We start from the raw sequence: 16,195 nt of genomic DNA on the forward strand, positions 1-16,195 counted from the left end.
GAGCTTTTAAAAACTTTTATTATTTTATATCATGTTTGCTTAGCACTAAGATAAATAAATTTTATTTGTTTACAAACAGAAAACTCCATGGTACCAGAAATTAAAAATTAAGTGTTACAGTATTTCCTGTAGTGGTTTAAGTTACTCTGTTCAAGGAGTAGTAATTACAAAACAATAACAGGAGACATACACTGTCCATGACTAGATAAGTGAGATGCTCCATTTATTCAGTGTACTGCAGAATATAAATATCTTCAATATATAATGCATTACCAGGATATGCCAATTATAATATTCTAATACTTTTGTGCTTTCTGAATTATATCAACAGTTGTTGAATGATGCAATTGTAACTGCTCATATCTACCCTGAACAATCATATCACTTGGTTAATTATCAGAGAGGTAAAGGGAAAATCTTATTCACATCAAACTTATATTTGGAAAAAACAAATCCATATTTTTTGTTTACAACAGATATTTGGAAATTTAAGGAACTAAGATCTGTAACTTAAGTAATCGTGATCAAACCATTCTTTTACAATAAACATTCTATTCACAGAAAAGTGAAACCTGTATGTGGTCATTAACACTACTACACATCAAATGCAGACATACATAAAAGTTGGAAAGAGGAGAAGAAAAGCATTTCAGAGAAAAAAAACATGATGAAGGATTAGGATATTAACTACATACTGGACTAAATTGGCAACTGAAATTTAACATCTACTTGGGCTTGTTTTGCTAGGGTCACTATTTCAGAAAGTTTCACAACCTGGAAGACAAAACAGAAATTACTATGAGATAACGTCTTCAGAAAAAGTTGAGGCAATACATACTTTATCCTACATGCAATGTTAGTGAGCTTTTATTAGAAGTTGTAAACTCACTTTTCAATCAAGCTCAAGTTATTGCCAAACTGAAAGGTAGCCTTAAACCTTCCCCCGCTTTTTTAGGTTCCTAAACAGATTCAGTAATGTAACTTCATCAAAGAGATTGCCAAATTTGGACAGGTTAAAGTTAAGATAATATGATGGCCGTCTTTGACCAGTGGCTTCCCTGTGGTTTTCTGAAATGGTATCTAGCCATGGGATCTATATCTAAGTTTAAGTTATATTTTTTATAATCAGAGGTGCCAGTTTCAACATCAGAGATCCATCTGTTCTTCCTCTCTGTCCTCATAATTTCTTCATATCATGTTAGTCTTTTTCCAAACTGATTTTACTCTTCATACATTTTCAGTTCCACACAAATCATCTTGAAAGTTATAATTCTGTGGTTGGTTTTCTGATCTACACACATACACACAAACACATACACATACACACACAAAAGATTTTGATGGTCTAATCTGTAACTGGTGACAGGTCATCAAGGCACTGAAACCATGCTCCAGCACAGAGAATTTAACATAGTGAACTTTATATAATTGTGAATATACGAACCAAGCTTGAATACATTTATACAAGTGCCTAAATTTCTAAAGTACCGGTATATGAAAATTTGTCTCTATACTATGTAATAACTCTTGAGAGTACCTGTGTGGTTAAGAAATGGCAAAAGTACAGTATATGGAAACTTTTTCACTCACCATTTTAGCAGCTTCATCCAAGTCATCACAAGCAAGTATTTTTAGACCACTGTCTGTTATTATAGCTTTGGCATCATCAACTCGTGTACCTGCAAAATTATATGGTAGTCTCAGGATTACAATATTATTTCTCTCAATTTCAATAATGTACAACATTCAGTTGCCACACCATTCCTTCCTTTCCACTGATTTTTTCCATAATTTATAGGCCTTTAAGGCTCTAGGAGCTGACTTTAATTTCAAACCTCTGTCAAGAATGCATTTTTGAATTAATCTGTTTCATTATCATTCCAACCTCGTTTTTAGATACAGACCAATAACTAACTGCTTGATTGAGCACAAAGGTCACCTGTTCAGAAGAAGAAGAAGGCTGAAACATGAACAGTGGAAAATTCCTAACAGAACAGAATTTTACATTATTCTCAATACTGTGGGCCCATCCCCCGGAACATATATTAAATTTAAGTTATCTGAGAATAGCAATAGCACTTAGACTTATATACCGTTTCATAGTGCTTTTACAGTTCTCTCTAAGCGATTTACAGAGTCAGCATATTGCCCCCAACAATCTGGGTGCTCATTTTACGCACCTCGGAAGGATGGAAGGCTGAGTCAACCTTTAGCCGGTGAGATTTGAACTGCATAACCAAATCCCACTTGGTAACTGCTCTTTACAAAGCAAGGTTATTGGGAGTGGGTGGATAACAGTGCAATACTGTACGTGGTAGAGAGCTAAGGCAATTGTTCCAGGTCCACATACAGTAGTTTTTTAACATATGAATGCTATTATTTAAATAGGTACTAAGATTTTTTTTTTACTGTCAATGAATGAATGAATTAAAAAAAGCAAAGAGATCACTCACTAACACAGTTTTAAATTCAGCTATATTTGGAATGTTTACCTTGTAACCGTACAACAATAGGTATTTTTAAATCCAAATCTTTTACTGCCATAATTATGCCTTGGGCAATCACATCACACCGCATAATGCCACCGAAAATATTCACTAGAATAGCTTGAACCTATGTAAATAAATAATACATGTCATCCTAAGCTGAAGAACTATTAAAAGTAAATATTGTTAAAGTTTTTCAAATTTATATGAAAATAATTTGTTTTAATCAATTTTTGGAACACAAGCAACTAAATAACTGTGTAGAATATTCATACATCTATCATTCACCATGGTAGGAATGGGTTGATTTCTACACAATGGAATAGATTTAAAAGATTTAAGTTGCTCTTTTTAAAAAGTTATTATTTATTTGGATTCCTCCTCCTTGAAGCAAAGTGGATATCCCGGCTCAAGGAAATTGGGAAGGAGATCTTTTGCAAGTCTTTTATTCTGACAGAGTAAATGATACAAATACACATGAAATGCTAATTCCATACTCATATTTAGACAGGCATGCTTATTTAAACAAAATTAAATAAAAATTCAAAGACCTAGCATACAATTATCAATCCAGGAAAGCTCAAGTACGACCCAGACTAGTTCTATATACTTCTTGCAAAAAAAGTTGCTACTTTATTATTGTGTCTTCACTGCTCTTAGAACTGGAAGTTTGTAAATATTAGTGACACATTTTCAAGTTAAATAGTGAGCTCTGACATATGCAGCAAATCAGAACAGGTAGATTATCTAGATTATAGTTCTAGTAGAATTAGAAAAGGAAGAAAATAACGTTTGATGCTCATAGTTAAAGCAAGGATATAAATCTTCTTAGGAAAAATCTACAGATATCCAAACTTAAAATTAAAATAAACTAAGCATCAAATAGACTAAGATTGGAGATAAAATGAGATAGGGAATTTAAACGGATTTTAAAAGTTGGCCTGCCAAAAAGAGGTAATACTGACAAAAGCTCTGTAGAAAGAAGTTTTAAATTTTAATGAAATACAGCAAACAATGAAACATATTTTTTTGTCTAGAAAAAGTGTATGTGTGTGAGAGAGAGAGTGAGAGAGAGGGAAGGAGGGAGAGAGAGGGAGAATTATTAGTATATTGCTGGTTTCTAAGACAGATATGTATGTCAATAATCTATATTTCCTAAATTTATTTTGGAAATACAATTTGTTAGCAAAATACATGTCTATATTTTGGCAACATGGGTAGATAGTTAGAGGAAACTGTGTAACATTTAGCAACCTAAAAATGATGCCATTGCAACCTTTTCAAGTAACATGATCCCCAGTATTCCCTACTAACAGTTTAAATGGGTGCTATGTTGCTATTATCATGTAGTTTTTTGTTTTTACTTATTCCTGGTCTCTTGGCTTCTAATCTTTTGTTTGCTGCTCAGAATCCTGTTTACAACATGTAAATTGATATAACAAATAAATAAACACATACTAGATACTGCTCAATGCTCAAATATTTAATGTATTGGATAACTACCCTATGGCAAGTAGTGTAGCAATAGTGGATTTCTAAAAGCCATACACTGAGTGAATAGTAAATTCCTGGAGTAATAAAGTGGCCTTTCTGTTTTCTAAAATATAATAAAAATTAAAATGTATAGCTTAATAAGCAGGTGGCAGAATATAAAGGAAAAACTACTAATATAATATTTGCAGCCTACCGAAATATTTCTGGTTTATATAATTGTGTGTATAAACTGCCACATCTTTCTGAGTAGAAAAACAAATATACTGTAAATGGAAAGATTGTTTAAAAGGCTGAAAATCAGAATCCAGGAGGGCTGAATAAAACTGAGTTGCTTATTGACTGCAATGCCAAAAAACTCTTGGAGAAGTCCTCTCAAACTGTGATGATGCCTTAAAATGGGGCTGAAGCAGAAAGAAAAAATTCAGTCAATTAGGTAGCAGAGCCTTAAGCAAAGCAACAGACCGTGCTATGCAAAATGATTCTTTTTTGCTGACAGAGATTCATGGGGTTAATCACATTGTAAGTATCTGGGTGAGTTTATAGGATGCTAGACAACCCGTGACCCCTTGGGTCATCATTACAAATTTATTTCCTTACCAGATTCCTTAATGCTTTCAAAGGTGACAGGCTTTCTAATGTGATGGCCAACTTATGGCACACACTCTGCTGGCACCCATGCCATTGCCCCAGGTCAGATCTCCATGGCATTTCTTTCATGAGCTTCTGTCTGCCTGCAAATGACGAAACAGAAGCTCATGAAAGAAAAAGATCTTACCTCTTGCAGCACTGCAGGTTTTGGAAGCCCCTCCAGCCAGCTGGTCTTTCGGTCTCTGCTGCACATCCATGCATCCATGCTTGCATATGTCCATGCATGCATGCACACATGTGCGTGTTTGGGTACAGATGCACACCTTTCCGTTTGGGCATGTGCGCATGTAGTTTGGGCACTCGGTGTTTAAAAGATTCGCCATTACTGGTATCATTCGGGAGTTCTCAACTTACACAGTGAATTTAGTGACTGTTCAAAATAATAATGGCATTGAAAAAAGTGATTTACTGTATAAGCATTTTGCACACTTATAACTATTGCAACATCCCCATTATCACATGATAAAAATTCCGGCGCTTGGCAACTGACTGGTGTTTATGACAGTTGTAGTGTCCTGCTAGGGAGCCAGATGTATACATTTTACCATTACCCTATAGAAATTTATAGATAAAAGAAATCAACTTGTATTTAGCTAAAGGCCTTAGCAAAACAAGGACACAAACTACTTCAAAACTGGCTTCCTCACAGAGGGGATTTTCATGCGCAAGTGAAAGCCTTACAAATATTCATATTAAGATTTTAACAATTAACAAACAGTTAATTCATGGCATCGGACCAGAATATCTCCGAGACCGCCTTCTGCCGCACGAATCCCAGTGACCAGTTAGGTCCCACAGAGTTGGCCTTCTCCGGGTCCCATCGACTAAACAATGTCGTTTGGTGGGACCCAGGGGAAGAGCCTTCTCTGTGGCAGCCCCGACCCTCTGGAACCAGCTCCTTCCAGAATTGCCCCCACCCTCCTTGCCTTTCGTAAGCTCCTTAAAACCCACCTCTGTCGTCAGGCATGGGGGAACTGACATATTCCTTTCCCTCCAGGCCTATACAATTTATGCATGGTATGTTTGTGTGTATGCTTGGTTTTAATAAGGGTTTTTAGTTATTTTAAATATTAGATTTGTTATACGCTGTTTTATTATTGTTGCTAGCCACCCCGAGTCTACGGAGAGGGGTGGCATACAAATCATACAAACAAACAAACAAATTTCTACACAAGACTATAAGCCTGTGCACACTTTTTAGTACACAGCATACAGAAAGCTTTCTGAGACTTGTTTCTGAATAATAGAATATACTATGTGACATTACGCTATCTATAAATACTCAATAGGTATTCTGACAGAAGAAAAAGTCCTTATTTATAATACATTAGCATTTGGGTCCTTCAGCTCAGAAAGAATTAAAAAAACCACAATGAAATAAATCAAAGGTTCCGTTCATACCTTTTTATCTGAAGTTATAAGCTTAAAGGCCTCAGTTACTTGTTGCACTGTAGCACCACCTCCGACATCAAGAAAATTTGCTGGAGTGCCTCCATGAAGTTTAATTATATCCATTGTAGCCATTGCCAGACCAGCTCCGTTCACTAGAGTGAAAACGGGGTAGGCAGAAAGAAAAACAAAGGGTGCGGGGGGGGAAAAGAATCACTATGATGCAGAAGACCCATGTTTTGAGTTTCCTAACATTAGATGAGCAAAACATACCCAGGCATCCAATGCTTCCATCTAATCCTATGTAATTGAGATCTGCCTTCGCTGCATCTCTGTCTCTCTTGTCTTCCTGAGTCCAATCCTGCAGGTCGAAGATTTTCTGCTGACGATAAGCCGAATTGCTATCAAAATTTATCTTTGCGTCCATACACATCACTTGGAAGACAAACAAATTGTGTTTAGACCCTTTAGCTCTAAAACGTAAATTTATCTCCTAGAAAAATATGTTCTGGAAGTTAGATGTGATGTCACACTACCATTTCCCCCTCACTAAATGCAGTTCTGTAAAATGAGAGATAACTGTATTCTTTGTGATCTAATAGGAGTCAGTATATAACATGTCTGCCTTCTACATTGCAGGTACCTGTTCTGAATTTTTGTTTGTTTTTAACCTTTTATTTTAAAAAAATTCTGGGCAAGGTTGTGTAAAGATTCCAGCCATCCTCCTCTTTCTCTATCTCATGATATCCTGAGACTCAAGTAGGCTAACTTCTAAATGACTGAATTCAAAGAATCATGTAATTAGAAGGACATCAATGCAGTAAATTCTTCTACTATAGTAGAAGAACACTAAAGATAGCCATCAATGTATGTAGATCTAGAACCCATCCCTTTTGGAGGTGGTGTGTTTCATCAATAAACAGCCTGCATCATCAGGTTATTCTCCTAAAGTTTAGTTCAGTGATGAGAGTGGGGAACCAGGGCACCTCTAAAAGACATTAAACTCATTATCATTTTAATAAACATGGAATAAGACAAGTGATTATTGTGAGTCAGCAACCTTTGGCATTCAAATGTTTACCCACTATATGAGGAGTTTTATCTAAACCCTTCTCTTTCGGAAGGGATTCACTAAACACACTGGCTCTAATCCCACTATTTGGAGCCAAGAAATTGGTTCCTTCATCTGTGGCAGCTTTCAGTATTTGAAGATGGCTGTCATGTCACCTCTTGACTGACCTTTCTCCAGACTAAAGTACCAACTCCTTCAACCTTTCCTTATAGTTTCCAAGCACATCATCAAATTCATCACCCTTCTCTGCACACACTCCAGGGAATTTTTAGCTTGATAATGTTTAGCCTTAGATAATGTTCGACTTCTTTTTACCGTTTTGTATCTATTTATATTGTACTCATATTGTTGTTGTTAGCCGCCGTGAGTCCTTTTGGATTGGGTGGCATAGAAGTCGAATAAATAAATAAATTTGTCAAAATCCTTCTTAAACTGCAGTACATGCAACTGAACACAGAATTCCAGATGTCCTCTGAATTGGACAATATGCGTCCTGCCAGTTTAGCTGCTGTATAATGCAAATATGAAACTGATCTGTATTTAGATTTGATTTGCAACTCTAGAATCTTTCTGCATTTTATGCATGCACCCATCCTCATTGTGCTGCATCTTCTGTTTCTTTATCCAAAACTGATATAAATTTAGTAAATACTACATTGCATCTCATTTGTCACCACTTCTTCCAAATAGATCAGGCTCACTGAGGAGCATTCAATGCAAATACAATCAAATAATTACAACAGATAAATATCTCCATAAAATAGTATGACCTTCTCTATGCATTACTAATTAGTTAAAAAGAGTGTAACAACCTTGCCAAAACCAAAATATATTACATCATAAGACATAAGATGTACAAAAAAGGAGGCAACATTAATTTGACATAATTAATTGTTAAAGATTCCATGCTTATGATGTTTTTTTAAAAGAATGTGGCATAGTTTGCTGAAGAAACCAGAGATTGAGGCATATATGATAAGCCAGCCTTACATTTAACTGCAGCTGCAGTAAATTGGTCCCAACACATTCTAGAATACTAATGATATATAGCATTTTACAAGAGTACCATTGTGAAGACTGAGCAGCAATATAGACATAAAGATTGCCTTTCCATCATACCGTGATACCCCAAGTAAGTTTTATTGTTTGTTCCTTTTTTAATGAAACTAGAACTTGAATACTGAAACTTAAGATTTTTATATGTCACCATATTAAAGGAGTTCATAAGAAAGTACTTTACCAATCCCTGTTGAATCTTCAACCATTGGATTTATTTCTACCATAGTGGCATCAAATTTAATGAAAAGATTGTATATCTTAATCATATTTTCAGCTGCTTCATCTACCAAGTTGGCAGGAAATCCCATTTTCTGGGCTAGCTAAAAAGAAAAGAAAAGAGGGAGACAGTAAGAAACCAAATACTGAATTATTTTATATTACAAATAAACATGGATAGCATATATCTGGGACACTCAATAATAAGTGTTATCTGTAGTGACCCTAACCCTCTGCTCTCATCACAGATGAACCATATTGCCAAAACTCCTGTTACATTTCAAAAAATTTGGAAAATACATGATGAAAGCAATATATTCACATGTAAAACACAAAGCCTTTCCTTCCATAAATTTGTGCAGTGATCCTCAGTGAACATCCAGCCAATCCTCTTGAGGAAAAATATAAAATAAAAATCCACTTGTAGTATAGTTTTGAATAAGCATTGGGTAACTAACAAACCAAAGAAAGATAAACTAACATTTTTGTTTTTGTTTCTAATTCAATTCTTGTTTATTTTTAAATTTTAATTTTTATGAATTTTCAAAAAGTTCCAGAATGCATGCTTGTCATTCATTAAAAATATATTGAGAGCCTGTGAATTATGACACTGATGAAACTGCTAATTAATGTAGACAACTTTAAAGCTTAAACCCCTAGTTCTTATTGAATTTAGAAAAATGATGATGACACTAGAAACATTTATCATTTTTTTTAGTATAAGATGCACCTTTTTACCCCTGAAAAGAGGGTGAAAATGTGGGTGTGTCTTATATACTGAATGTACCTCTACCCAGCCACCCCCACCCTGTGGCCTCTGCTTCCCAGCAATTTACCTCCTTGCAGCAAGCAGCCCAAAGCCACATTAGCACAAGCCACTGATTATATGTCTCCTGACTCTCAACTGATTGATTGAAACTGAAGGCAAACCCAGGTACTAAAAGGAAAGTGAAACTAAAGCTGCAAGGAGGCAAATTGCTGGCAAGGAGAGGCAAGGCAGAATTTTATTTCCTTGTGCTAATCAGATTGTGCTGAAACTGGCTGTTTGTTGTTTGCAGCAAGGAGGTAAGTCAATTATTATAAATGCCTATAGAATGTTCAAATTATTAGATTTATTTTTAAAGAGTGCTTTATTATTGTTCTAGACAACTTAACAAAAAGAAGCTTTGTAAAATAAATGCTTGATCTGAAGAGGCCCAGTGCTATTCTATCTATAGTAGAGAATAAATATACTTCCAGAAAGCCACATCAATTTTAACAGGAGCTGTAAAAGTATAATCTGAAATGTAGCAGCGGTCCTGTTTTAGTATTAAGATAAGGCATGTGAGTTAAACCCTGACTTAGTCATGCTTGGAGTAGATCTATTTAAATAATTGGGAGGAGTTAGTGTGACCACAGTTAGTGTGACCACATTTAAGAAAACTTGCTGGCATTAATATACTACCATAAATTTGTAGATTTGTATGCCGCCCCGAGTCTGCAGAGAGGGGCGGCATACAAATCTAAATAATTAATAAATAAATAAATAAATAAATAAATAAATAAATAATGTATATTTCTCCAATTCTTTGCTATTTTTATGGGTCAGACACACATGCACAGAAATACACAGCAAACAGTGTATATCATCTGTGCTGATTGCTGGGAGACAAGCAGATTTGTTTTTTCCTTGTTTTCCTCCCTTAAAACTAAGGTGTGTCTTATACTTGGGTGCGTCTTATACTCTGAAAATACAGTGATATATTCTTGAAATTACTATAGTGCATCTAGGTCAAAGGACAAGATGTTATGCAACAAAGTCCACATGCAAAACAAAATATGCCATACATTGTATCAACATATTCTATTTAAGAACAAATTACAACAACCTATATTGCAGCTTCCTTCCCATGCAACATTTCCCTAGGCATCCATCCAATATATTTTTATCAGTTCAACAGGTTGCACCACTTATGTTATACACGTGCTGTTACTGAGCAAAAGGGGCCAGTTCATTACCCTGATAGCTTGTTCTTTTTTAATGCCTTCTACAATGTCAATTGGTTCCTTTGCGATTGCATCAGGATTCTCGGCAGCCACATCTTCAATATTGACACCACCCTGAGAACTGCCAATGAGAACAGGCCCCTGAAAAGAGGAAATGTACTATATTAGTATTGCTTAAAACCAGAAACCACATTCACACTCTGTTTAGCCTCTGGCTAGAACAAAGGCTTTTCAATAGGCTTCCAAAAATAGGGGTACAGGTACATATTAATGGTAACTAATGAGGGTGAATGCTTGTGACTTAGTGGAAGACAAATCAGTAAAAGCAGTTTATTATTTATTTATTTATTTATTTATTTATTGTTTGATTGATTTGATTTGTATGCCACCCCTCTCCAAAGACTCGGGGCGGCTAACAACAACAATAAAACAACACGAAGCAAATCTAATATTAAAAATGACTAAAACCCTTATTAAAACCAAACATACATACAGACATACCATGCATAAATTGTATAGGCCTGAGAGGGGGAAGGAATATCTCAGTTCCCCCATGCCTGACGACAAAGGTGGATTTTAAGGAGTTTACGAAAGGCAAGGAGGGTGGGGGCAATTCTAATCTCTGGGGGGAGCTGGTTCCAGAGGGTCGGGGCCACTACAGAGAAGGTTCTTCCCCTGGGTCCCGCCAACTGACATTGTTTGGTCGATGGGACCCGGAGAAGGGCGACATACAAATCTAATAAATTGAATTGAATTGAATTGAACTCTGTGGGACCTAATCGGTCACTGGGATTCGTGCGGCAGAAGGCGGTCCCAAAGATATTCTGGTCCGATGCCATGAAAGGCTTTATAGGTCATAACCAACACTTTGAATTGTGACCGGAAACTGATCGGCAACCAATGCAGACTGCGGAGTGTTGGTGTAACGTGGGCATACCTAGGGAAGCCCATGATTGCTCTCGCAGCTGCATTCTGCACGATCTGAAGTTTCCGAACAGTTTTCAAAGGTAGCCCCATGTAGAGAGCGTTACAGTAGTCGAGCCTCGAGGTGATGAGGGCATGAGTGACTGTGAGCAATGACTCCCGGTCCAAATAGGGCCGCAACTGGTGCACCAGGCGGACCTGGGCAAACGCCCCCCTCGCCACAGCTGAAAGATGTTTCTCTAATGTGAGCTGTGGATCGAGGAGGATGCCCAAGTTGCGGACCTCTCTGACGGGGTCAGTGATTCCCCCCCCCCCAGGGTAATGGATGGACAGATGGGATTGTCTCTGGGAGGCAAAACCCACAGCCACTCCATCTTATCAGGGTTGAGTTTGAGTCTGTTGACACCCATCCAGACCCCAACTGCCTCCAGGCACCGGCACATCACATCCACTGCTTTGTTGACTGGACATGGGGTGGAGATGTACAACTGGGTATCATCCGCGTACTGATGATACCTCACCCCATGCCCTTGGATGATCTCGCCCAACAGTTTCATGTAGATATTAAATAGCAGGGGGGAGAGGACCGACCCCTGAGGCACCCCACAAGGGAGAGACCTAGAGGTTGACCTCTGACCCCCCACTAACACCGACTGCGACCGACCGGAGAGGTAGGAGGAGAACCACTGAAGAACAGTGCCTCCCATTCCCAACTCCTCCAGCCGGCGCGGAAGGATACCATTTATTAATATAAATTTGCTAGCCACATAATTTTAAATTCTGATAACTATTCCAGCCTCCTTTGTTGCCACATCAAAAACCTTGTAGTAGAAATCCTGTAGGAAAAGATGCATCATTTATGGATTTTTTAAATATAAGCTGACTGTCAAGGACAATGAAAGTTTGGTATCAACTTGTGGTACAGTACGTAGAGGTAAGGATTACAAACAGCTTTAACAGTTTTCATTTTATGCAAAAATGTTTTAATCCAGAGACCAAATACTTTCTACCCACATATTTCCAAATATCCAACTACCCCTCAAGCTATGACCCCCACGTGGCAAACAAGTGAACATTTTAATATTTTTATAATATTTAATTCTATAATATTTATTTATCTATTTTATTTTTATTTTACGAACTGTATATTGCTGCCTATTTGCACATAGTGACTCAAAACATCTTACAGGAATATAAAAACCTCATATATAAAACAATGAAACTAAAAAAAGAACAATCATATAATAAATAAAATAATAAATTCCTACCCTCCAACTCTGGTGATAACACACCACACAAGCCATTTTAAGGGCTCCATCCTGTTTCCCAGGTCCACTGGCAGAACCAAGTCTTCAGAGCCTTCTAGAAGAGTATTAGAATGAGGCCATTCTAGGGGAATGATGTTCCAGAGAAAGGGAGCCACCATGGAGAAGGCTCTTCTTCTGAGTCTCTCCCACCCCTCCGGTGTATTGCCCTAGGGCAGGGATGTCAAACTCAATTTCATTGAGGGCCACATCAGGGTTGTATTTGACCTTGGGGGCTCAGGGTGGTAAGGCCAGGGTGGATATGGCCAGGTCAACATCATTCATATTAGGGGTGCCTGCGGTGGCCCAAGCACTCTGCCAGTGAAAATGGGCTCTGTTTTCAGCTGTGATGGCCTCCTGCAATTTTCTGCCAATAAAAACAGAGCTCAGGAGGGCTCTGTTTTCGCTGGCAGAGGCATCATGGGCTGGCCCTTTGCTGTTTCCAAGGGCCCCACAGGCCAGATCTAAGCATCCCATGTGCTGGATTCGGCCCCTGGGCCTTGAGTTTGCCCCCCCTGCCCCAGGGGATTGGATGCACAACATTCCTTGCCTCCTTGTTCTGGCGGATCAGGTATATGTGTCTGGCAAGAGGTGGTCCCTCAGATAACCTGGTCTCAAGCCATGAAAGGCTTTGAAAGTAAAAATCAGCACCTTGAATTGCACTTGGAAGCAAATCAACAATCAATGCAGATCCTGCAGGAGAGGTGATACACGTGCACACCAAGGTTTGCACAAAACCATATGGGTCACTGCATTTTGCACCAACTGGAGCTTCTGGCTGCTCTTTATTGGTAGCCCCATGTAGAGCAGGGCTATTTAATGTAAAAGTATATTAAAGAAAACTGGAAATTATATGATTGATTATCGACAAGATTTTTATGTAGCGAAGTATTTTTACAGGATAACTGTTTGTACTTGGCACTTACCTGAAATGACCGTTCCATGGTGATGGCAAAATAATATTCTCTCCTGGGATATCTGCGTTCACAAATAAATACTTGATTGCATATCCTGCCCTTTTCTCCCGTTTGTTTGGTATACAACTTTTTTCCAATCATTTTTGAGGATATCTCTTTTGCTTCTTCTGGACTAAAAAAAAAAAATCAAGTATGAAATATAGAGGAAAGTAGAAATATTGTTTTTCTAAAAAAAATGCATCTGTTTTGGACAGATGGGGAATGAGGCTGCTGGGACTAGATATAAACTTTAATTACTAGGTTTAGAGAATCTCTTAAAACCAGTTACTCGGAATTGCAAATGGAAAGATTTGTTCAGGTTCCCCTGTAAACATCCCATAAACATTATCTGGCCCCTTAGATTCCAAATGTAGAACTACATAGATCATATTCAGCATTGCTCTTCTTATAGTCATTTTTTCAAATAAAAACCATGATTTGAATTCTGATATTAAAATAATTCAAGAAAATGTCTGAATGTAGTAGATTTCAAATATCTAAAATAGCATTCATCTATTGATTTAACTTACGAAAAAACTATTTTCACTCCTCCTTTAAGGCCACCTTCAAATGTTCCTTTTCCCCTGCCACCTGCTAAAACTTGTGCCTTTATAACAAGATCCTTTGCACCTAGAATAAAAAGGGACAAGGCAAAAACTGTCTTAATTTAAATATGAAAAATTGTATGACATCTTTTAATCTATAGAAATTGTAAATCTAGTTTTGAAAATCAGTGACCAACTGATGCATTCAAAGACAGAAACTATTCTTTGCATAATGAAGGGGGAAAAATGAAATCAACTTTTTATTATTGTAAAATATCCTAGGTATCAAGCTAGAAAAATATACAACTCAAGAAAGATTCCAATAAGATTATGAACTTGTTCTTTAAGATGTAACTTTGCTATTTGCTTTTTAACTAAAATAGGTCAGAAGTGTACTAGCTATTAGTGAAAGGAGATTACTATCACAAATGCTTCTGTAAACAGTCAGCTGAGACCAAATATTTCACTTCTAGATAAGCTTACAACAGTAGAATGGGTTTGTAAGATGTTAGAGCAATAAAAATGTTCAAAATATTTTAGCGTTTGTGGAACAAAAAATAGTGTTAACAAAGTTTCTTGCCTTTCCTTTTGACATTATTCCCAATTAAAAATTAATTAAGGTTCGCATTTATATTAGTATGCTTAATCATGAAATATAGTACAAAATAAAATGCTTACTGCCTGAATGAATCAAATTTAACTTTCAGTCAATCTCTTTCAACCCAACTCACTTCACAGGATTGATGCTGTGGGGAAAACAGCAGGAAGGAGTATTGGGTATGTCTTGAGTTACAATATGTCACAGAAGTGAACAGCCCCCCTCACATTTTGTAAATACTGTATTTAAATTTATCTTTTCATGTGACAACACTGAAGAAATGACACTTGGCTACAATGTAAATGAGTGAGTATACAGCTTGTATCACAAATCAGTGGTGTGGCCTGGTTCTGACCGGTTCTTAGAGCTGGAGGCTGCACCCACCTGCCTGGGATGCTTCTGCGTATGTGCAGAAGTGTTATGTACGCGGGCAAGTGCGTGGGCAAACCAGCAGCAAAATCATTTACAACCCACCACTGGTGTAAATGCGCTGTCCCCTCAAAATAACGCAACACACAGCCATTAATGTCTAAACTGCTGACAACAAAAGTGAGTACACGCCTAAATGACAATGTCCAGATGGGGCCCAAGTAGCCATTTTCCCTCCTGGGTGTCATGTGACTCATTAATGGTACAGGCTCTCAGATGTGAAGGGGGAGCAGGTATGTTAAATTAGGTGTTATTGCTCTCTTTTTCTTATATTGGTCACTAGAAGTTCAACGTGGTACCTCATGGCAATGAACTCTCTGAGGATCTGAAAGAAATGAATTGTTGCTCTACATAAAGATGGACTAGGCCCTAGGCTATAAGAATATCACCAAGACCCTGAAACTGAGCTGCACCACAGTGGTCAAGACCATACAGCGGTTTAACAGGATAGGTTCCACTTAGAACAGGCCTTGCCAGAGATGGCTTCCTCCCAGTTCAGACTGGTTCACCTGAACTGGTAGTGACATCACAGAACCAGTTCAAGTTGGTGCCGGTGCATGGGTGCTGCCATCTTTTTTGGAATTTTTTTTGGGGGGGGGATTTTTGACTGTATAGAGCTTCTCCATCTTTGGCTGCATCGTCAATCGACTTCTGTGTTGATCGTCTGGTGATGTCCTTTTGTAGAGTTGTCTCTTGAGTTGTTGGAAAAGAGTGCTTGCTATGACTATCGTATTCTTTTGACAAAATTCTATCAGCCTGTGCCCTGCTTCATTTTGTATAGGCCAAACTTGCCTGTTATTCCAGTTATCTTTTGGCTTCCTAATTTAGATTTCCAATAAAGACATCATTTTTGGTGTTAATTCTATAAGATAATGTAGGACTTCATAGAGCTGGTCAATTTCATCCTCTTCAGCAGCAGTAGTTGGGGCATAGACTTGGACTACATATTGAATGGTTTGCCTTACATTCAAACTGAGATCATTCTATCATTTGGGGGATTGTAACACAGTGTTGCTTTTCCTACTCCTTTATTGACTATGAAGGCTACTCCATTTCTTCTGAGGGATTCTTGCCTGCAGTACCTGAGTC

General features: G+C 37.5%; 1 protein-coding gene across 3 annotated transcripts in view; it reads right to left on the minus strand.

The window, feature by feature from the left end:
• Nucleotides 1-16,195, minus strand: part of SUCLA2 (succinate-CoA ligase ADP-forming subunit beta) — a 24,769-nt gene continuing 8,574 nt past the window's right edge. For all 3 annotated transcript variants that reach the window (XM_070732335.1, XM_070732333.1, XM_070732332.1), the window contains exons 3-11: nt 14,065-14,164; nt 13,505-13,667; nt 10,363-10,491; nt 8,330-8,468; nt 6,291-6,452; nt 6,030-6,172; nt 2,493-2,613; nt 1,591-1,679; nt 1-774 (exon numbers count right to left, since the gene is read on the minus strand). In XM_070732335.1, the coding sequence (XP_070588436.1) occupies nt 700-774; nt 1,591-1,679; nt 2,493-2,613; nt 6,030-6,172; nt 6,291-6,452; nt 8,330-8,468; nt 10,363-10,491; nt 13,505-13,667; nt 14,065-14,164 (1,121 nt within the window). In that variant the 3' untranslated portion in view covers nt 1-699. The remainder of the gene's footprint in view (nt 775-1,590; nt 1,680-2,492; nt 2,614-6,029; nt 6,173-6,290; nt 6,453-8,329; nt 8,469-10,362; nt 10,492-13,504; nt 13,668-14,064; nt 14,165-16,195) is intronic.

The sequence above is a fragment of the Erythrolamprus reginae genome, chromosome 1 (assembly GCF_031021105.1).
Source record: "Erythrolamprus reginae isolate rEryReg1 chromosome 1, rEryReg1.hap1, whole genome shotgun sequence".
NCBI lineage: Eukaryota > Metazoa > Chordata > Lepidosauria > Squamata > Dipsadidae > Erythrolamprus > Erythrolamprus reginae.